Genomic DNA, 23211 nt, shown 5'->3' on the forward strand with positions numbered 1-23211 from the left:
CCTGTATTATTGTAACTTAGCAGGGTTTTTTATAATATTTAATTTTATAATTAATGCAAGATATATCTTTATTTTGGATACAGCTTATACATACATCATAATTAATTCTGATGTCAGCAATGATGTCATATTTTTAATATGGTCAACACGGGCAGTTTGCATGACCTTTCAGAATACGGTATCCATCACGCATCCAATCCTAGCTTAAAGTAATCCCGGTCACATCTGCAAAGATCGCAAAATGCATCGTATTTTTGCTCAGATCGTAGTCATTTTCATTGGTCTCTACTCGACTTGCTCAGGTAGAGATGATAGTCTTGTTGTAGACACAGCAGCTGGTTCAGTTCGTGGTCGCTTACAGAATGTAATCCACGGGTTATCTGTGAAGCAGTTTGTTGGTATACCGTATGCAGAACCTCCAGTCGGTGAGCTAAGATTTGCTCGCCCACAACCTGCTAAACCTTGGAATGGAGTGAAAGAGGCGGTGAAATTCGGACCAATATGTCCACAGTTTTTAATGAAGCAGTTTTTCAGTTTGCCGGAAAATATAACTATCGAGGAAGGTGAGTCTTACAGTAACCTTTTAGCGCCGGCCATTTATTATGCATTTAACACACGAAACTCGATCGCAACGTATTTTAAAATGAGTTTAATTGTTGTTTAGGGTGTTCTAATCACTTTTTCTATCTCAAATTGTAGTCAAAATTCGTTTCTACTGATGAATAATTTGTGGAAAAATAAGATAGAATGGCGTGACTTCAGCTAGTCTCCCCCACAGCCGCTTTCAGTGTCGTCACGCAACGCTTTCTCCCCTTACTCAGGGGAGAAAGCTTGCGTGACGACACTGAAAGCGGCTGTGGAGGAGACTAGACTTCAGCCGACTCTTGCATCACAAAGAGTAATGGGTGGCATTCGCGTTGTGTGCATAGAATATTGAATGAAGTATAATATTGTGTGTGTGAGCGAAAAGTGTCCCCAATTTTAGTGTGAAAGCGCTAGAACGACTAGACACTTAAATAAATATATTTATTTTATTTTTTTTTTTTTTGACTGATAACAATGTAATATGTTTATCCCACTTCCATAAACAATTCCCGAGTATACTTTGTAGCTATAGTATATTATTATTATTGGGGAATTATTCATAAACTAGATTCAACTAGCTTCGTCTAGCTTATTCCTTCGAGGAATAGAAGAGGTCACGTGACCCTCCTTAATACCTTCAAATTAAGGAGTTATATTAAAGTAAACCCCGAGAATGGAAATAGCAATTCGATGTTAGAGAAAAGGCAAAGTTTCAGCTTATTTAACATTTATGGAGTAGAAATATCATTTAGTACGAATATTTTATAAGAAGTATACTGTGTTGGATTGCAAGCTTTTGAATATTAAATAGCATTTGCTCTCATATGAATTGCAATTTTACTTTTTTTTGCTTCAAACTCTGCTACCCTGGTAATTATTGGCGGTAAGGGGTATATATACCCTTCTATTTTCGGTTTTGTATTATTGGGATACCTGTGGTAATAATGCTCAATTGGTCAGAAATGGGAACCGAAACCATAATATTGCTAATTGCCCTACCTATTTCTCTAGAACCCCAAGATGAAGACTGCCTTACTCTGAATGTTTACACTCCATCTCAAGCCACATCAAAAGACAAGCTTGCCATCATGGTGTGGATCCACGGAGGTGGCTTTGTTGGTGGATCAGGATCATCCTATAACCCATCTGTTCTAGTAGCTTACCACGATGTTATTGTAGTAACAATCAACTACCGACTTGGTGTACTTGGTTTCTTTAATATTCCTGGCACTGATGTTAAAGGAAATTTTGGAATGCTCGATCAGGTGCGTTAATTCAAGATTTTGTTATCATTTTTGGGCCTTTATTTTTATGATTTGTCTTAATTTTCAGCACATAACAATAGGTTTCCAAATCTCAGAAGATTTTTTTTTGTTTTCTCCTTCAAATTGATCTATTTTAATTTGATGTCACTTCTAAGCCACTACCTTTTATCTAGCTTTATGGCTATGAATTTTAGAAAATATATGTGGAGGTGAATATCAAGGCAAGATCTAGGGGCTTGGATTGGTTGGCTACAGTCATCCTCCCCCCTCCCCCGGAGTTTTAAGAAATATTATAAGAAAAGAGTAATTTTGTAAACCTGTAAGTTGCATGCCTTTGCAGTAACAACCCCACCCACGCTTTCCTCCTCGATCCTGGAATTCTGTGCATACCATGATCTGGTTTGCCATCTACAGCTATAATTTCAAAAAAAGGTTGAATACTGAATACTGCATACTGAATAGTGCATCCCAAGGCTAAAGTGCATTGTGGGTCTCGTTGATATTAAATAAAAAGTAGTAGTATAGGGGATGGGGGTTCCAGCGCAACGACCACCGGAGGATTACCCGTCTAAAGTACCCCCCTCGATTCGTACCGCGATTACCCGCATCCCGCGTCTATGTAAAATATGTTAGTCTATATATGGAGTGCGAAGATTGTAAAGAGTTTGCTTATGATTTCTGTGTAAAGTGCTTGAAACCCAAGTTTGTACCTACTAAGCCAAATAAGTATATTTGTTGTGGTAAGAAAATGCAAATAGAAGACGACACGTCAGCACAGTGTTACGAGTGTGGTAAGAATATTCGTAATGCCGTACCAAATGCCACCAGAGAGCAGTATTACGCTAATGGAGGCCGTAAGAAGACCCCATACAAAAGAATAAAATACTTCAGAGACTGGATGAGTCACATTCAAGGTCATCGGCCGGTATATTTAGACGACGAAGTAATGGAAAGAATTATAAACCACTTAGAAGAGCCAACGCCACAAAGCCTACGGAAAACGCTGAAAAAATTAAAGCTAGGGAAATATTACAAAGCTATTCCCTATCTTTTGTCTGAAATTACCGGTAACTCTATTCCTGAGGTTTCTGATATGAGCAGAGCCGAGTGGATGTTTTGTCGGCTGGATAAGGATATCCCTTATTACCCTGACGTAATCTACGAAATATTTTACAAAATTGACCCCAACCACCCCCTGTTAGGATGGATTCCAAGGCGACTGACGTAATAATATGACAGCTGCGAGGCGGGGTTTTACTTTCACGTGGCGGAAGTGGCGTACCGAGAAAGAATAATGAGTTGTTCACGTGTAAGACAATAGACAACATTCCAATCATACCCCTTCGCCTTAACAACCAGCGAGTTTGAAAGTAGATTTGAAATTTACTTTTTGGAGGCTTCGTTGTTACGGCGCTCAGGAATGTGCTGACGTCAATGATAGCTTCAGATATAAATATGAGAAGTTCGAACCGATTGACATACTAATGAATCAGCCCGATGAAGAACTACTCGATTTTGACGAATATGATTTAACCGTTATTTCACAAGGCTCCGGAGTTCAAGTACCACCAGCAAGAAAAAGGGAAAGCCTAGATGATTTCTTGATGAATCTTAAGATGAAAGACACCATTCCAAAGCAAGATGTTAGGAGGATGTGGGTAAAGAAGTCGGATGAAAGAGACAAGGCCTGTAAGCAACTTAGGGACGCAAAGTCCAAGATAGAACGTTGGATGGCGAAGGCAAGGATGCTGGAGGCAGTAGTCAAGAAATGCGAGCAAGACTTACAAGGTCTAGAAGGTCTCATGATGGCTGATATTATGACTCGATAAAAGCTTGAACCCTTAGCAATAAGGAGTATTTGTGAGAACATAACATGTAATAATAGGACTTGACGAAATAAAAAGATGTGAAACTACTTGATTACGCATATTTTCTAGACTGTCGTTCAATATGCAAATGAAATCCTGTTTCGCTTTTTTCAAAGCAGATGTTTATTGAGCAAGCTTTCTTTGAAGCTCTTCTTTCGCTTCTTGATAGATCTTTTTGCGAGATTCCTCGGAAAGATCTCTTACGATTGTTTTTTTATTCCTTATATCCGACTTTAATTTCTCGTACTTTTCCTCTTCGGCCAGAATAAGCGAGAATTCTACGTCGTCTATCTTTCTGTCACGCAAAGCCTTTGAGACAAGGTCAGCGATAGTATTTACTTTAGCCCTTGACAGAGCTATTGTCGTGTCATGCTTGGATATCTTGCTTGACAACTGTTTCATAATGCCTGTTGTAACAGCGGAAACGATGCCGCAGACGGCGCCGACGCTAGCCAAAGAAACTCCAACAATTATTCCCGGTCCAGTAAGCGAAGTAGCAACGCCAGAGCCTGTTAACGCCACGGACATGGAGCCGGAAGTTATCGCGATTTTATGTAATATGCTTCGGGCTCTAGCATACTTTTTCCTGACCTCCTCATAGTGCTTCGTTTGACCCTCTAAGTAAGCGAGGATTAGATTTGCCTTATTCAAGCGGAAGTTCTCGGCATTCAATTCATTGGGTTTTGTAGGTAAATCAGGATAGAGTGGAGGTGCTGATGGTATGACATCCATTATATATACTAATGTACGACGCTTTTGGGAATGATATACAGGAGCAGCCACATCACGACAACCGGGATTACTGGAACTGGAGGGCCTTCAGGAAGATGTTTCCACATGCGGATGCTAGTAAGTTCGAAAGAAGACCCGATGGTATTTACTATAACGGCTCTAGGATGTACAGTAATGAGGATTTGAAACCTACGCTGGTTAATCAGATAGACGATCAACTGAAGAATTCTGGTTATGTTGAACATAAGCCTAAGCCAACATATGTTGAACATAAGCCCGTGCAAGGTTGGTCAAAGGAATTATTGCTGGGTACCAGTACTTATCCGATACCCGCAGTTTCATTTGATAAACACCCAAGCTTGGACCTAACGCTGAACATGCGGATCTCTAACAAGCATTCCTTTCCGTTAAAGGTGCGAGATATCTTCAAAAACGTGCCCATTAATCATACCACCGCTAAGGAATCTCATGAATGGTTAAGTGGTCCTAACATGCGTTATTGGCCGCAGCAGCTGAACTTTGCGGTTTGGTGTGCCACTAGCGGCTGTGGGGTAAGCGCAAACTTGATGAAGAATTCAATATTTATGTTTCATTTTCACTTCACGGTTAGGAGAATACTACATGAGATGAGCGTTACTGCATTACCGGGAGATGCTGCGTTTTATCCTAGAGATAACAAATACGACGTTCCAGCCTATAACAGGCTTTGTAAGGAGTTCGGTGTTGTAGGGAAGGATTTTAGATGCACTACCGGTGCTAACAATGGTTTGGGACATATTTGGGCTTATTGGGGGATTGGTGGGCATGTGCTAAGTGATAAGGAAGTTCATGCGCTGCAGTTGCGATGGGACACGGGATATCACAAAGAAACTCACGACAGTAGCACCTTCTTTGAACCAAATACCAAAACCACTAAGGAAGTCAGAGACGGACCTCTGTTCAAAGATGAGGGCGGTAAGTATGCAGGGGCCAATCCACTGATTATTAAGATTACCAACGACGAGCAAACGAAGCAATACTTTAATTTCATACCCCCAGAAGGTAAAGGACTAACCAAAGCCGGCCTTGCCCGTTTGAACCGCAGCATAGAAGCTTACGTGTATTCCATCCTTGGAGCTCAGGTAAACACCCGATCCAGCATAGTGGGAAATACGGGCGCCGCAGAAGAAACGCGAGCCGAAGCTTTGATTCTATTCGAAAGTTCGATTTTGGAGGGCGACATTAGCAAGGGCGTACAGCGTTACCAACTAGCTATACAAAATTCTAAGGTCCGACTGGACTACGCAGTAGCCCCGGGTTGTTGGTTAATGCCTAGTAGTTTATCTATAAATACTGGTTCTGTAGTAGGATACAACAACAAACTTCAACGAGCTACTAAGGATATGAAGTTTGGGGTGAACGACGTGAACTCTGACACTCTTAGGAACATCCCCCATTTCGTGGAGAAGTCAAAAAAGTCGCATGAAACGAAGCTACCCGTAGTTAAGAAACCATCAAAGAAGGCCCTACCTGCGATACCTGAGGAATATGACCATAACTTACTAAAAGCCGGCTTAGCCGCTGCAAGCATTGGTCTGAGCTATTATATATGGCGATGAACAACCCCTACGTAGCTGGAGTAGATTGTGTTTATACGACTTACACAGGCGAGAAAAAATACACCCAGGCATCTTGGGTTGATGTCACGGGGATGTCCGTGAATTTGAACTACTCAGGAAAGAAATTGATCCTTTGTAGTATTTGCATTGGCACGAGCAGCCATGCCAACGTGGGCTTCAAGTTCCTGGATGAGAATGGCATACTGCAGCCTATGCGTACGAAAACGAACAACAGAGAGCCTGCGCATTTCTCCGTAGAGCCGCCAACGAATAGCGCTGAGAATCTTACGACTTGGACTTTTCACATGGTTGCTGATTGCCATGGGAAGGTAAAGCTGCAAATACGCGTAGACGACACTGGGAGCGTTTGCGTAAATAGCATAGAAAATCAAAGGGATACGACCTATAACCACGAGACCATAAGCACTCTTACGGTGCTTAGCCTTTAATATATGAATCCGCATTGGAAGGAAGCCCATTACGCTTATTACTTAAGGGATGGGCGGTATACTGATCACACCTGGCTCGATATTGGGATGTGGGTTGAAGTTGGAGGTCTTGCGTTGATCGTTTGTAGCATTAACGTTACCTCGGGGCGGGCGGGAATCATAGGGTTTAGGTTGGTTGACGAGAATGATGAGCCCTTAGCCCCTTATAGGGCATCGACCAACAATCGAAGTCCTACTCATTTCTCGGCGCAGCCATATCCATTTAGTAATGAGGCGTTTTACGTGGCTACGTTTCAAATGGTAGTCAATTGTAAGTATGCTAAGTTACAGATTTACCCTGACGGTAGTAGCAATCTTGGTTATTATGCTTTCATAAATAGCACGGACGGATACGCTAACACCCCCGACAGGACCTGGCATCATAAGGTTATTAGTACCATGACCGCTATACCACTAGTTCCGCATTATCAGGGCGGCGCGAATACTATCTTTACTTATCCCCAGTCGAGAACGCCTCGGACACCCGACGACGATAAGCCCGACATAATACACAAGGATAAGATTAAGCCTTCATCTTCTTCAGGAGTACCACCCCAATAGCGACGACCAAGATCCAAATGTTGTTGCCCACAAACTTTAGCAGTTCTCCGCCGGCCCTAAGTGCCAAGGAAACAACCGAACCCAGCAGCCCAGGAAGACCGGCTGCCATCTTTTTTCCCAAGTCCGTTAGTCCATTGCCTAATTTCTTTACGCCCGCGCCTGTAGCCTTAAGCGCGGATAGGATAACTCCTACTACGCTTGAAATAGCGACCGCGAATGCCAGCGGAACGCCATACTTCAAAAGGGCTCTTTTTACCTTTTCCTTGGTGGTAAGCCCCAGCTCTTTTTCCAGGTTTTCCTTTTGAGCCCGCAATTCCGCAAGGCGTATTTCGAGGGCCTCCACTTCCCTTTGAGCTGCTTCCCTTTCTTCCTCGGTACGAGTTTGGTCCTCGATTACTTCTTGCTGCCGCTCTATTTGCCCCTCCAGGTCTTCGATGGCCTGATCTCTTTGCCGGATTTGCTCCTCTTTAGTGTTGATTTCGGCAACCAACTGCCGCCGTTCCTCCAAAGAGCCGGTTATGGTGATTCGTAAGTTCTTAGCTTCCTCATTACTAGTATCCAGGTCTTGCAGGGCAAGCCGGAAGGCCCTTTGAGCGCCGTCTTTTTCGCGAAGAGAAATGTTTCTTTGTTCTCTAAGTTCTAATATGCGTTGATCCTTGTCGTCGAGTTCTCTTTTTTGAGTATCGAGGAGTAGTTGATTTTGTCTCATGTATTCTGCCTCCCTTTCCTCCATTGTTTCCTTTAGTCTTTCGACTTCCCTTATCGCTTCAACGCCTTTTTGTTGCTGCTGCATTATGGTTGCAAACTTTTCGAAGGCTTTGCCGGCGTTTTCGCTGTTTTCTCTTAGTCTTTCCACTAGATTAGGTTTTCCTAATGCGTCTTTGATTTCTTTTGGGAGATTACTGGTGAGCCTGTCGGAGTCTCTCCTTTGGTAGAGATTATACCACTTATCCCTTCCTTGATACTGGATTTGAATTTGCCCCTTATCTCCGGTTTGGAAATTAAGGCGGGTCAAGTCCACATTTGGAAATTTCTCCCTTACGTCGTCTAAAAGCCCCCTTAGCATTTCGGTTCTTAGGTCCGTGGAATCCAAGTTTTGCAATTCCAAGTACTCCGGAATAGATCTCCCTGGGTTCCTTGATTGCCACTTACCCTTTAAAGAGTGTAGAGCATTGCGGGCCCTGCTACCATATTTGCGTCTTAGCTTATCAAAGAGACCTCGGGAGTCTACGTTGTCATCGGGAAGCAAAGACTCGTATTCTTCGTCGTTAATGTCGACTTGACCTTCTTCGGTAAGGGGATCAAAATCACCTTCTACTTCCATTATATATGATAAGCTCAAAGTTAAACCCCAACGTATTACCTAAGCAGGTTGGCGGACTGAAAGCAGAACGCACCTTTCACCGAGTCACATTCACACCTTCTAGCGCAAAGCCAGGAGAAACGCTGTACGTAGGCGTACCCCGCCTAACAGATAACCTAGTGTTGGTTCCTGGCACCCTGGCGCTAAGGTTTGATTTGGCGGTGCAACCTACCACCGCAGATGAAAGGATTATCGTTAACAACCTTGGTCGCAACATCGTTTCAAAGATGCGAGTAAAGTTCGCCGGGGAATCCCTCTTAGACTTAAACAACTATGACCTGTACACCACCTACAAAGATCTGTGGCTGACTGCATTCGAAAGGGCACAAAAAATAGAGCAGGGTATCGGTAGCGCAATATTACGTAAGGTTAGGACTCCCACCAAGACACAACCTACCGATTCTGGCGACGCAACTGACGTGGCAGATGCAAAGGCCATCAAGACAGCCTATGGTACTAAATACGTAATACCATTGGACTTTGAGGCTATTACCAGCCACGGGGTTTATTATCCTAGACAGTTGAGTGAGTTGCAGTTTGAAGTGACCTTAGCCAACATGACTAACATCATTGGCGGGTTAAGCACTGCGTTGTCGGGAAGTATTCATCCATACGCCATTACCAACCTGGAATTGCAGTATGAAACCATACACTCCGAAGATCTAGCACGTAGCGCTGGCATGGAATACAGTGCTGGAAAGGCTTTCTTGTACGACCACGCGGTAATGTACAAAACCTTTAGTTTCCTGGATAAGACAGACGCGGTAATTACTCAGAGCATTAATTTACCACGTCGTAGTCTTACGGGGCTGATGTTGGTATTTATTAAGCCTTATGAAGCCGGTAAGCGCGACTCTGAAGCCTTTCATAACCCCGGCATCACCAACGTCGGGATTAGCATCAATGGAGTTCCAAATAAGGTGTATTCGCAGGGAATGAAGCCCTCAGACATCTACAGGGAAATAAAAAGAAAGTTTGGGGATCAAGTTGCACCCGGTGAGTTCTTTACCGATAAGTATGCACTGTGGATTGACATGCGAACCACCAACGACGAGGATTTACATGGGCAGGGATTGCGTCTGGTAAATACCCAGGACGGCATTACCCTGGAAATCAAGCGTGACTTAAACGCTAGCGCAGGCGACTCAGACAAGATCAACGCATACATCTTCGTGGTGTCTGACGCCCAGTTGAGCGTAGAAATGAATCAGCTAAAGAGCGTTGCGTATTGATTCGCGCGCTGCGCTCCCTCATCCAAGAAAGGATAAAATATCCCTTACGTATATAATGCTTCGCGTATTCGAAAACAACAACACCAAACTGCAATGCATAGTGCAAGGCGATAAACTTTATTTCAAAGCAAAGTCCGTGGCTGATGCCTTGGGTTACGTAAATTCCAGAAAAGCGGCGTCTGATCACGTCTCAGAGGAAAACAAGGTAACTTTGAGGTCTATAAAGGGTGTAAATCTGACTGACACCCTTAATGCGCAACCACATTCCGTTTACATCACTGAAATGGGTCTTTATGAGTTAATATTCGGATCTGAAAAGTCCGTAGCTAAGGAGTTCAGAAAATGGGTGTTAGGTGACGTTCTCCCTACCCTCAGGAAAACAGGTAAGTATGAAATAGAGCGGCGCTTTGACGGTCCTAACAAGTTGGTATTCAAAATAGAAAATGAATTTGACCTGCATAAGAAGGTCGTAAACTACATACGTCGATTCCACCCTATCCTACTGCTCGCACCAGGTCTTGGAGAACTACAGGACTCGGCTAGCAAAAGAATAGTATGTTGGCAGAAAGGTTACCAGGCGGGGCAACCCGACATCTTAGTTCTCAATGCACATAAAAAGTATAATGGGTTATGCCTGGAGTTGAAGACGCCTAAGGGTAACGGCGTATTATCCTCAAAACAAGAGGCGTTACTCACACAATACGAGGCAAATGGTTACCTAACCATGGTGTGCAATGATTACGACCTTATATGCAGGGAGATCGACTATTACGCGGAAGGCATTCGTGTACCTTGTCCTTGGTGTGTTAAGGCTTTTAAGACGCAGGAGGCGTTAAGGACTCACCAAAGAATATTTCATAGATATAATGATAGTTGAACAGACACACTGGCGTGAATTAGTTCAAGGTCGTACATACAAAATAAAAAATTACGTCGTTTTCGAAGACATCAGCCGTTTAAGACTGGTCTTGGAATGCGACGGTAAAGAGTGCACGCTATGGGCACCGGACTGCGTGAGGTACGTCCTTCAAGGTGAGGAATTCACGCACATATGCAGCTATGGTAAGGTCAGCGGTCGATGGAAGTTCGACGTTGAAAGGAAGGTAGATGCTAATCCTCTTTGTGATTAGAAGTGATTAAACATTGGTCTGCTACGGCGGACCTCATTTTTTCTGTCATGTGGTAAACGGATACGGTAATTAAGGCACCACCTATGAACGCTGCGATTTGAGGTATCATATATCTTTATCATTTTTCCAAGCCTTTCGTACCGCCAGGTAATGGTCTAAAGGACGTGGTCCGTCGTATAGACAGCACCAAATATGTTGTCCACTCCGTTGACAGCCGCAGCGATCGCAAATAGCCTCCCAGTGTTCCCTGTCCTCCCATTTAACGCCCTCAACATCGTCAAAGCCTACAAAGGTTTGGTCAATTTCCTTCTTACGCTTTGTCAGCACCCGGGAGGTTTCAAGGGGGCAACAGCGTTCGGCTATGTCACCGTGGGTTTCGCAGGCAATACCTTCGAGGTGGTAACGGCGGCAGCGGTACTTATGCCAGTTCTCTTCAAAGAAGGGCTCATCACAGCGGCGGCAGCAGTTCTTAAGACAGACCCTGTTGTCGCGGTGATATTGTAAGGCTTGGAGGGTGGACAGCTCTCGACCGCAGTCACCGCAAAGGGTGCTTACGGTCTTTTGACAAACCTTTTTGGAAAGATGGTATTGCAGTCGCTGCTTACTGCTGAAAGATTTATTACATTGCATGCACTCCATTATACATACCTTATTTTTTTATTGTTATTTTGTTAAACCCTGCAAGAGGGTTTTAGGATAGGGTCTATTATTTCTTGTTGTTTTGTTAAATGCCTGCGAGAAGGTCTTAACAAATTAACAATAATTATTAAGACTCTTTTGAAACCTCTTATCTTACTTTAACAAATTAACAATAAATAAGAAGACCTTATTTGAAACCACCTTGCAGATCCTCTTTGTAGGTGTCAGCTAAGGTTCGCTGTGCTTTAGGATCTGCGGGACACCAATGCCCAACAAAGGATCCTTCGGGGAATACCTTATTACAATGAAGGCAGGTGTATTTTTTACACGGTTTGGGTATCGGTGTTTTGGGAGGGATTATGCAGTCGGCAGGTAGTTCACACGTAATACAGTCCATATATCTATGGAGGGTATCGTATGAAATCCTTGATGGACTCCTTAGCCCAGCCTACCATTGTCAAAAGCGCACCAAACCGTTCTGCACGCTTCAGACCGCACATTTCATCGTACAATTCCTGCACGCGCTCTTTTAACCGGTCTATCTCCTCCCTTTGCATTTCTATGGTGTCTTTTTTATCCTTTGCGTCGGCGGTAATCCTTCTTACTGCTTCCACTGGTTCCATCTATATATGAACCCAGATCACATGCCTTGTAACGCTCTGATAGTAGGACCCACCGGCTGTGGAAAGACCCAATTCGTCGTGGAGCAGCTATTAGGATCCTTTAGATACCGCTTTGACTACATAGTGCTGCTTTGTCCCACCTACGTGAATAACCGCACCTGGGAAGGCATAGGAGTGAAAGATGACGACTTCTTCGTAGATATTTTAGACCCTAACGAGTTATCCAGCCATTTGAAGTTCTGGCACAAGCAATTCCCTAAAGATACACAGACTTTACTCATACTGGATGACATTGCCTGTGGGGACGACGTAAAAAAGCGCACCTCCGAATTAGTGAAGCTCGCCTTCAGCGGTAGACACGACAATATCAGCGTTTGGTTGCTCTCGCAGCAGCTTACCAGTGTCTCTAAACCCTTCAGGGAAAACATAGGCTCCCTGGTCGTATTTTATACTCCAAGTAAGTCTGACCTGGAAACCATCTTAAGCGACTACGGCGGTGAGATATCCAAGGAACAGTTACACGAATACATGCGGCATTTAAAAACGCACCAACATTCCAAGATGATCTTCTCTTTGAGGTTTCCGTACGCGGTTGGAATCTTTGATTCCTAATGTATATGGACATTGAGCAGCTCTTAGATGAAGTCCCCACACAGTTAGATGAAAGTAACCTCAAGGAACAACTTAACATCCTTGTGTCTTCGGGGAAGTGTAAAGAAATGATAGGCAGGGAACTTACCCATGAGCAGGTTAATAAGCTGTCGGAAGAGGAAGTCAAGAAGTTCCATAAGAGGTATGAGGCTGCCCTTGCAAGTAAGACCACGGACGCCGTCGCAGACTCCGCTATCCGACTTGCAACTAAATTACTTGGACTTGCGCTGCCCATAGACGACGTGGAGCAACTACAGAAGGACATAAGAGATGACTATGTCATCGCCCAAGAACTTAAGATAACCTGCGGGTGGTTGTCCTTGAAGTGCGGTAAGTTAATGGCAGTCGCCTCTGCGGCACTTCACGTAGCTCAGCACGTCGACTTGAAGGAGGTACTAGGTTCCTTAGGAACATCTTGGAAGGACTTCAAGAAGGACAGAGAAGTCGAAAAGGTCTTCCAGGCAGCACTTGCTGAGGCACCTGCAAGTGACTTATCAAGTACTTAGTCAAGTCATTCGCGGGAATTACCCAGGCCGCCTCAAGTACCTAGTTAAGTCATCCTTAAGTACTTAGTCAAGTCGTCTTAAGTTACTTATCAATTCCTTCAAGTCCTTAGATATAAATGAGTGAATCGAAGGCGGAGGAAACCCCTCAAGTAGAGGAGCAACGAATCACCAAGGCTAAATCTCCAGGCAGAGTTGCTGCCGGAAAGAAGCTCGCGGAGATGAACAGGAAGAACAAAGCAAAGAAAGAAGAAAAGGTGGAGGAAGAGGAATCCTTTTGGAATCCCGGCTACGTCATCGGCGCGATAGGAATTGCTATAGCAGCAGGCAGCCTCTACTTACAATGGCGGGCTACGAAGCCAGAAGTAAAGTGGGAGGCCCCAACATATCGCGCACCTGTGGAGGTTAGAAAAAGCAAAATCCCTGAAATGGAATAATAACCTTCTCGCTTTGTAATATAATGTCGACCGCGTTGTTGAAAACTGTTGAAGAAGCAGCTATCATTACTTCTATTGTTGCGGGTATTGGTTGGGTAGGTAAGAAAGTGCTCAAAGAAGACTTTACTGAAGACCCAAGCAAGAGCTTCGCTAATTTTGCTAAGATGACCGCTGCCGTTGGCGGGGCTATCATGGTAAAGGATTACCTACGGAAGGAAAAGTACCTACCTAATGTATAATGGTTAGCTTAGTCGCAGGTGGAGTCATTGCAGCTTTAGCATTTACAGGGGCTAATTATGGTGGTCAATATTTGGATAGATTAGTTAGAGGTGATCGCAGCGGAAATTTGGCCGCCGAAAGAAAGAGACACGACTTAGCGCTGGAGAAATATCAAAGGGACGTTGCAGCTTGGAATGAAAAAAGACAAGCTTACAGGGATTGGTTGGATAAGAATTACCAAGACAAAATGCAGGCGGATAAGAACTTCGAAAACACAGACTACGCCTTTAAACTTTATGCGCAAGCGCATCCCACAGTGGCGTTAAAAAAGCCTCAGTTCAAGAATTACTACCAGCCTTCTAAGAAACAAAAAGATAGTGAGCTGGTCTTCGTAGGAGTCGCAGGGCTGGCCGGAGGCGTGGCTTTGGCGTATCTAATATAATGATCGTCTTTTTGGAAAGCGACAAGAATGACTTTACCACGTATTTGAATCCTCCCATCAAAGCCTGTAAGGTTCGGTTGGTTAGTTGCTCTTTGTACAATTCTTGGTATAATTTAATTAATGGCTTTGTCATCGGAACTTCCGGCACCAAACCAAAAATACCAGATTTCCATTACACCCCCATAACACTGGCTAAGGAGCTAGCAAAGCATGGATATACTCTTACCACAGGATTACCCCATGAAATGACATTTAAGAAAAATAATGGGAGCGCCAATCTAAAGGACAGTCCATTGGTAGAACTCCTGGGCCTTACTAGTACCACGATAAATAGCGGCAGTACATGTGATGTAAAATGGAAAGTCGCATCCTCTTACGAAGTCCATTGCGATTTAGTCCATAGTTACGACAATGGAGAAAAGTCTTCTCTTATGTCCAAGTTTCTACCCAAAGGTAATCCATTTGACTCAGAAGAATACACTCCCATTTCTTTGAGCTATGACTTGTCTAATTTGGTAGAAAGCATAAACATCACCATTAAAGTGGACGGAAAGACGGTGGATTTTAACGGACGCAAGATCAATCTTGTTTTGGAATTCATATAATGGGCCGCGTAGAGGACAAACTCAAAAGGATTTACTATGGGCCTGAAGGCTATTGGAAAGGAGCGTCAGCTATCAAGAAACTCGCGACCGCGGCCAGGGTATCAGAAGAAACGGCTAAGAACTGGTTGAAAAAACAAACCCTCTGGCAGGTTTATCTTCCCGTGCCCAAGTACATTCCCAGGCCCAGCTTTACCGTAAATACCCCTAATGAAGTTCATCAGGCGGATTTGCTCTTCTTACCACATGACAAGGTGAGAAGAAAGACCTATAGGTACGCTTTGACCGTAGTTGATATCGCAAGCAGATACAAGGACGCCGAACCCATAATCAGCAAGGATTCTGGGGAAGTCGCAGAAGCCCTAGGTAGGATTTATAAGCGCGTCTTGAAATGGCCTAAGCTGCTGCAAGTGGATGCGGGAACGGAGTTCATGGGCGTGGTTACTAAGACCCTGAAAGACCACGACACTAAGATTAGGAGAGCCAAAGCTGAGTACCACAGGGGTCAGAGCATCGTCGAAAGATTTAATAAAACCTTGGCTGAGCGTCTCTTTGGGTACCAGTATTGGAAAGAGCTGGAAGATCCATCCAAACGCAACAGGGAATGGACTCAGAGGCTCCCCCAGGTCGTCGCGGCTTTGAACAACGAGGCGGCCAGGGCTACGGGAATGAAACCCAAGGATGCCATAAAAAAGAAACACGTGGAACACAAGTCCTTCGTCAGAAGTTCGAGGGCGGTCTTCCCCCATGAAAAAAGATTAGGTAATGTCACGGTTCGATATCTCTATGAGCCGGGTGAATTAGAAGGAGGATCCAAAAGAGCTACGGATCCTAATTGGTCTTTGGAAACTTACCAGATCCGAAGTGCGATAGCTAAGAAGGGTCAGCCCATCTTGTATTATCTTCACGATGGCCCCACACGTGGGTTCGTCATGGAAGAACTGCTTATCGTGTGATGTCCGAATGCTATCGTATGGATACCATCATCACACATCCACCTCTTACCGTCAAATGCAGACAGTGACACCTTCTCCTGTGTAACGTTGTGTATTTGATGTCCGTAGCTGCGCAGGCTGTTCATTTTATGTCGCTGTTCCTTACGCGTACGCAGGACCTTTAAGTAGGACTCGTGGGTTATGTCCTTCTTAACCACGTATTTTTTTACGCCTTTAGCTTTCTTTTCTACACCGTCCAGCTTTAGCACGCTGTACATCTTTGGTTTCAGGCCCACGTATTCCACGATGGGTTTTCCTTTCATCTCATCCTTCATTTTCCCGATTACTTTCTTGTTTTTAGGGGAGTAAAGAAAGTGGTCGCGTGGGTAATCGCTGGTGTCGTATTCATCGATGTCGGGAACACAGTCTTCGTAAATGTCTTCCGTCTGCACCTCTAGTATCAAGGAATCGGTGTCGGTGTATAAGAGGCGGCACTTATCACCGTATTTCGGTTTTAGCTTGTCGTAGTAAAACTCATACATAAGCAGCTTTGATAGGTCTAACACTGTAAACCCCGTGTATACGGGTTTATTCAGGAATAGATTCGCTTTCTTCATGTGAATCACGTAGAAGTTTAACATTTCTACGTATCTAACGAATCCAGGCTGTGACACGTATGCTTCTGCTTCCTCTCTGGTGCTGGCTATCTTTATGCTTACGCGCTTGCGGATGTTCTCCATTGTCTTACCAAATACGCTATTGTTCATTAGTTTAAACAGGTTCTTTTCGAAGTCATTCTTTGCCTGCGCACGCTTTTGTGTGTTAAAGTCAATGTAGGAGCGCATCCATGGTTCCTGCGTGAACTTCAAAACGCGGTGAATCTTCTTCACGCGTAAGCCGTGGCGCACATAGAACTGCAGGTTGCGGTAATGCACCACGTACTTTCGCTTGTCCATTAGGTTCATCGTTAGCTTCCTGTAGGGTTTGTAGCCAGGACACATTTCCCTCTGCAGCGGACTCAGCTGCTTAAATGGTATTTCTATTGCTTCTGGTGCTAATGGGAACTCATTGTGTGCGTCGTGCAAGTGCTCTGGGTATTCCAGGTCCACCTCCAGCACGTAACCTTTGTCGTCTTCTTTACCTACGTTTAGGTAAAACTCTATGGGCTTTATGTTGTCCCATTCGAAGTCGCGTACAGGTAAGTACTGCGACATTGCCCAACCGTAGAGGTTGTTTGCGTCTAAGTAGAAGATGTATGTGGTTGGCTTCTCCGGGTCGTACTCCACCGTGGGATTGTTTGCGCGGGCGTATCGTCTGCTGGGTCCGCAAACACCGCCGCGGATACCGTCTTCCATAAAGCGGTACATGTCGTATTCCGTTAGGAGATCCAGTTGCGCGTTTGTCTTCTTTAGAAGTGCACTCCAACTAAGCCCAGGAGCCGTGTAGAAGTTCGCTGGATCCAACCCGTAGTATTCCATTGCCATCTTTCGAAAGCTTTGGAAAACATCTGCGAGCAGCACTACGTCTGAACGTAGGTAGATGTCGTGGTATTCTCCCATATTCTCACAGGAGTACTTTTCCCACACATCTAACGCATGCTGGTACTCCTCGTCCTTTATACCGGACTCGTTTAGGGTGCTGTAGAATCTCTCTTTGGGTGGTAGGGGTTCTTCGAATCGCTCCCAGGAATCCATGTATTCGTATGGGTAGACTCCTTTCCTTTCCGCGCCGTATTGACTGGAAATGGGGAACTCCGTGTTGTATTTAACCAAGTTTGCTAAGGAGTCCGCCATGAACTGCTGTGAGTCTAAGAACTTCAGCTTGCCTACGGTTACGGACATGTACCTTTCTTTGTTGTTGGGTATGCACTTTACTTCGGAGCCGTCTGTTCCTTGTAAAAGTAAGTGACTGTCGTAACCCCTTAAATTGTGAAAGAATACGGGTATTTCCATTTCTGGGTCTACTTTGAAGTTTATATTACATTTCCAATGAGCCGCTCCTCTGTATTTACCCGTGATGTGGCAGTGATCTCTAACCTTATCCACATAGAAATCCTCAACAAATGCTTTGTGGCAGTGAATGCAGTGCGTGGAGGGCTTTCCCGGCTTCTCACCTTTCTTAGCATACTTCCCGCATTTAAAATGAGCTTCTCCTAGATACTTTCCATCTTCATCCCACGCTTTCTTGGCTCGTCTTCCAAACTGAAGAAGCGTATGTTGGCAAATGTGGCATTTTTTTGCCTTGTTAAAAGCCTCCTGGTTCTCTTTGGTAAATTCCATCTTCTTTGGACGTCTTAATTGTTCTCTTATCTCCCCCTCCTCTTCTCGCAATGCTTCTAGAAACTCATTAGCTGCGTTCTTACCTCGGTAAATCACAGGAGGGTCGGCCTTACCGTCTGATCTGACTACTATGTAACCAAAGGAGCAGATCTCGTGTAATCCTACCTTATTCGTGGCACCACGTTTCTGCTCTTCCTTAGTTATCAACGCTTCGAAGTCTGCATATATCACGTAAGGCACTTGCATCTGCTTTTGATGGTCTGAGTAGGATAGGTTCTTATCTGTGGGCATCTGGATCCGTTGCGCCACTTCTTCGACTCCGCGACACATTTCGTCGTGATCCTTTAGAGCTTTAACGCTGGTAAAGGATAATAAGCAGCAATCGCAGAAGTATTTCTTGCCTTTGTGTTTGGTGTGTCTGTAAAATAGTCTGCTAACATGTTTGACCCACGAATAATGTCCGCCGTGGTAGAAGAGGTGTATTCGTTCTCCTTTACTCTTTGACAGCGCTAGTGGCACTATCGTTTGGTCTCTGACTCCGTAAACGTTAATTGCTAAATCGTTTATTTCCTCAAATATGGGGATGTCTATCAACTGCATGGGAAATTCCACACCATCCCACTCTAAATCGTCTGTGGGATACTTACTTGTCCTACAGGGATCCTTATCTACTGGATACAGTGCGGATCGTATTGCCCACATAAAGCAGCGGTTGTCGTCATTCTTTACGTTGACTATGGCTTTTTTCCTTTCTACCCAAGTTGGTAGGGGCACGTAACTTCCTCCTCGTATTGGTACGTACCTTGCCATGCTAACCTCCATACCTTCTACCTCCTCCACTGTCCAACCTGATCCTTCTTTCGTGTAGTTAGACAGCGACTCCATTATTGCTTCTAAGGCTTCGCTGAGTGACTTATCCAGATTCGTGGACTCTAATATCACTAACGACTTTGATCGCAGCATTGCTGTCGTCGTTGCCTCATCTTTTGATAAACTTACTTCTACCATTATACTCGCTTTCAGGGCTCCTAATTCTTCTATGCCTTTTCGAAGCGTTCTCTTGACCTTCCTTTCTGACTGGCGCCAAAACTGTCTAACATCAATCTCACCGTTACCGGGTATTGGCACCGTTTCGAAATTGCTTTGGGATTCCATCTATATAATAGGAGATATCTTATACCTAATTCCAGACCCTTTTCAGATCGTCGTAGTCATACTCACAATCCTGACAATGCCAAAACAATTTAACCTTAGTCTCAAACTTCTTACCACATCCACAATCATAGCTGCTCATACATTTCGTCTTCATCTTTAAATGCTTCTTCAAGTCCACTTCTTTCTTAAAAGTTCTCTTACAATCTTCGCACTCCATATATAGACTAACATATTTTACATAGACGCGGGATGCGGGTAATCGCGGTACGAATCGAGGGGGGTACTTTAGACGGGTAATCCTCCGGTGGTCGTTGCGCTGGAACCCCCATCCCCTATACTACTAAAGTAAATATACAGCAATTAACTCTCTACATGTAGTAGTTAATATATTGTTTCAAATGGATTTACACTAAAAATAGAATAAATATTAGTTAATTATGCCACTTTAGACTCACTGTGACCCACAATGCCCTTTGGTCTTGGAATGCACTATTCAGTACATATGCAGTATTCAGTATTCAACCTTTTTTGAAATAGCTGCCGATCAATGGTGCAACCATGTTAAGTCTTTTTGAAACAATGTACTGTATGTACAAACCATTGAACGAGAGCACCAAAAACCTCAAACGAACGTAAAACTATATAAATTAACATTGAAGTGGTTCATCCACCAAATTGCTCTTCTTTCACTGGATTTCAACTCAGATTTAAAAGTTGATTTTTGACCTCAGGTATACAGTATCTTCATGCTTCCTTTACAGGTTCTGGCCTTGAAATGGGTACAGCAGAACATTGCAAACTTTGGTGGTGACCCAAAGAATGTTACCATATTTGGGGAGAGTGCTGGGGGTATGAGTGCCACAAACCACCTTGTCTCCCCCCTCAGTAAAGGTCTGTTTCAGCGCGTTATTGGCCAGAGTGGCTCTGCTGGCTACATAAACAATGGTATTCATGTAAAGTCAACTGAAAATGTGAACACCTTTGCTAAGGTTCTCAACTGTGATGTTGACAAGGATCTGATGAGTTGTCTAAGAAGCAAGAGGTACATAAATAAGATTGAAGGCACCTACTTAGCTGAATCCTACCTCTCTATGATCCTTTATATATAAAGTGTATCTCTTTAGGATATTGTTGTTGAAAAGAATATTTCTTTGGACATGAATGAGTCTTTAGACAATTGCTTTCATCTAAGCCCCACCAGTTTTTAGGTTGCTTTGTCAATAAGGAGATCTAAAACTCCCTCCCCCCCCCCCCCACCACCACTCCCTCCCCCCCACCAATCCCTTTCCCCCACACTCCCTCCAACCCCACCACTCCCTCCAACCCCTCCCCTCTCAAATAATTTATCACTCTACATGCCACTAACCAATCCAATTCCAATTTCCTGTTGACAGTTGGAGTGATGTACTTAATGCACAGCGCAATGTGACATTTCCTGCCAATATGGGACCTCAAACTATCTCTGCCGTAACTGTGGATGGGGAATTTCTGACCGACTCTCCAAGGGCATTAATGACCAAGTTGAATGGTACAGGTATCAATAGTGAGGTACAGGTAATGATGGGAGTGACATCAAATGAAGGTGGATTTTGGGCAATGATGGAAGTGGACTTATACAAGGATGGAGTCGATAAAAAATTTGTAGAGCAAAATATCCGACATGGCATGAAGCTATATGACCCACACACCAGGTTGATAGAAGATGCTACCTTGTTTGAATACCTTGACCACAGTGACCTTGACAATCGACTCAAAAACCGTCAAGCTGTCATGGATATGTTTAGTGACAATGTATTTAATGCTCCTGTAATCCATGATGCCAAAGCCCTGATCAGTGTCAATGTTCCAGTGTATTTCTATGTCTTTGATCATCAGCCTCACTTTGCTCAGCTTCCAAAGTGGCTAGGATCCTGTCATGGTGTGGATTTGTTCTTCTCTTTTGGAGCTCCTATCCAGTCTGATGGCTTCTATGATTTATTCAAAATATTGGTTTCAAAGTTTTCAGATCTGGAGGTTGGATTGGCACTTTACACTATGAAGATGTGGGCAAACTTTGCCAAACACGGGTAGGTATAACCTCCCAGCCTCCCCTTGCCTCCCTGCATGCAGCCTCCTTGCCTCCTTGCCTCCTTGCCTCCTTGCCTCCTTGCCTCCTTGCCTCCTTGCCTCCTTGCCTCCTTGCCTCTTGTCCTTCTTTCCTCCCTGTCTGCCCGCTTTTTTGTCTACCTGCTTAGCAAACTATCATCTACCAATCCCACCAACATTCCACTGCCTTCCATGCGTCCCTCATAACCATGCTACCTGAATGCCCCAACAGCTCAGCTAGGTAATTTTTTCTATGCTTATTATTAGAATTGAATACAATTCATTTACGTTTATTTGTGGCTTGTTATTGTTATTTATTCGAAGTTCTCTACTTTTCTCTCTCTCTCAGAGACCCAAATGCCGGCGAAACCACTCCCTTTGTGACATGGCCTCGTTACAACAGCTCGGCACAAGGTTATTTACGAATCTCTTTGGAACCAAAGGTGGAGCATTTTTACCGTGAGAGAAAAGTGGAGTTTTGGAATGATCTTGTTCCAAAACTAGCAGAAAAAGGGTCAGAAGACAAGAGCGAGGGAACGAAAGAACAAACTGTGAAAGAAGAATTGTGAAGACGACGATGTTTTTTCCCGCGATTTTTCCTGCGATTTTTGCGTCGATTTTGGTCATAGTAAAGTATGTTATATAATTTACTTCTAAAGTTTAGTACACTAAAGCTACCTGACAAAATATATAACGCCCCGTTTACACTAGCGATTTTTGCGGCGATTTTGTCCATAATAAATTATGGTAAAGAATTTACATTTAAAGTTTTTTTAGGATACCAAGATTTTCCTAGACGAATGTCTCTTTTGAAGGATGAGTCAAAAGATTTCATATTTCCGAAAATTGCCACAAAAATCGCCGCAAAAATCGCCTTTGTAAACGGGGCTTAATATTTTCGAAAATCGCGACAAAAATCGCAGCAAAAATCGCAGAAGAAAATCGCTAGTCATGCCACAAAGTACCTTAGATAAAACTGATTTGAATTCAAGTTAACGAGTTTTTGTCGTTTTTATTTTACGCATGCACAGTAGATTAAACAAATCGTTTAAAGTTTACTTCCGTAAAAGCAATTTTTTAATAATTAGTTATAGATTATTACTCATATTATTAACACTACAAGAATAGAGTACAAAGGCACTAAAAGTGTGCTACACTTTGCACTATTTAGTAGTAAATAGTGCTAATTAAACAATAGAAAACAATAGGGTTAGCATAATTTAGTTGAATATTTAGTGGTATTTATGTTACACACTTATATTAGGCCTAGGGCAAACGTCGAACTTTCCATGCACCGAACTTAATTTCATCAAAGAATGCCGCCTCATTATCACCTGATATCCATTGTTTTTAATGAGTTCGGTGCTTGGAAAGTTCGACGTTTGCCCTAGGCCTATAGTGTTTGTACTCTAGCTACCACTGAAAACGAAATTAAATAGGTAGGCCAAGTAAAGATGGCTAAATAACTGTACCTTACAGAAATCAATATAAAAAAGATAATCCAAATTCTTGGTAATAAAATATGGTCTCATGTGCCCTTATCACATTAGGGACCAGTCATTTTTAAGTCAGTATTCTATTGTCGTTCTATCTATTGTATAAGGGTGACTTGTTGTATTTTTATGAATACCCCGGCGGGATGAATAAATGCCTTTCATCAACTGCTTGCTACGCAGGCTCTCCTAACCAAGGCCACCCAAACCAATAGACCTTATTCGTGGCGTGACAATGTTTTCCCAATTCAGCGTGACGAACCTCCAGGGGATTCATTTTCTTTTGTTTTTACTCTTCGAAAAATTCATGAGTATCCCAAAGGATA

At 43.6% G+C, this 23211-nt stretch overlaps 1 protein-coding gene across 1 annotated transcript; it reads left to right on the forward strand.

Moving 5' to 3' along the window:
• Window positions 1-177: 177 nt before the first annotated feature.
• LOC116292335 (fatty acyl-CoA hydrolase precursor, medium chain) lies at window positions 178-22963 on the forward strand. Its single transcript, XM_089034826.1, has 5 exons — window positions 178-563; window positions 1597-1850; window positions 20069-20349; window positions 20702-21373; window positions 21742-22963. Exons 1-5 carry the CDS (start codon window positions 242-244, stop codon window positions 21959-21961), a joined length of 1749 nt encoding a protein of 582 aa, XP_088890952.1. The 5' UTR covers window positions 178-241; the 3' UTR covers window positions 21962-22963.
• Window positions 22964-23211: the final 248 nt, after the last annotated feature.

The sequence above is a fragment of the Actinia tenebrosa genome, unplaced genomic scaffold, assembly GCF_029948245.1.
Source record: "Actinia tenebrosa isolate PJP-AT-01 unplaced genomic scaffold, QUT_ActTen_1.0 PGA_scaffold3__52_contigs__length_22856419, whole genome shotgun sequence".
Classification (NCBI taxonomy): domain Eukaryota; kingdom Metazoa; phylum Cnidaria; class Anthozoa; order Actiniaria; family Actiniidae; genus Actinia; species Actinia tenebrosa.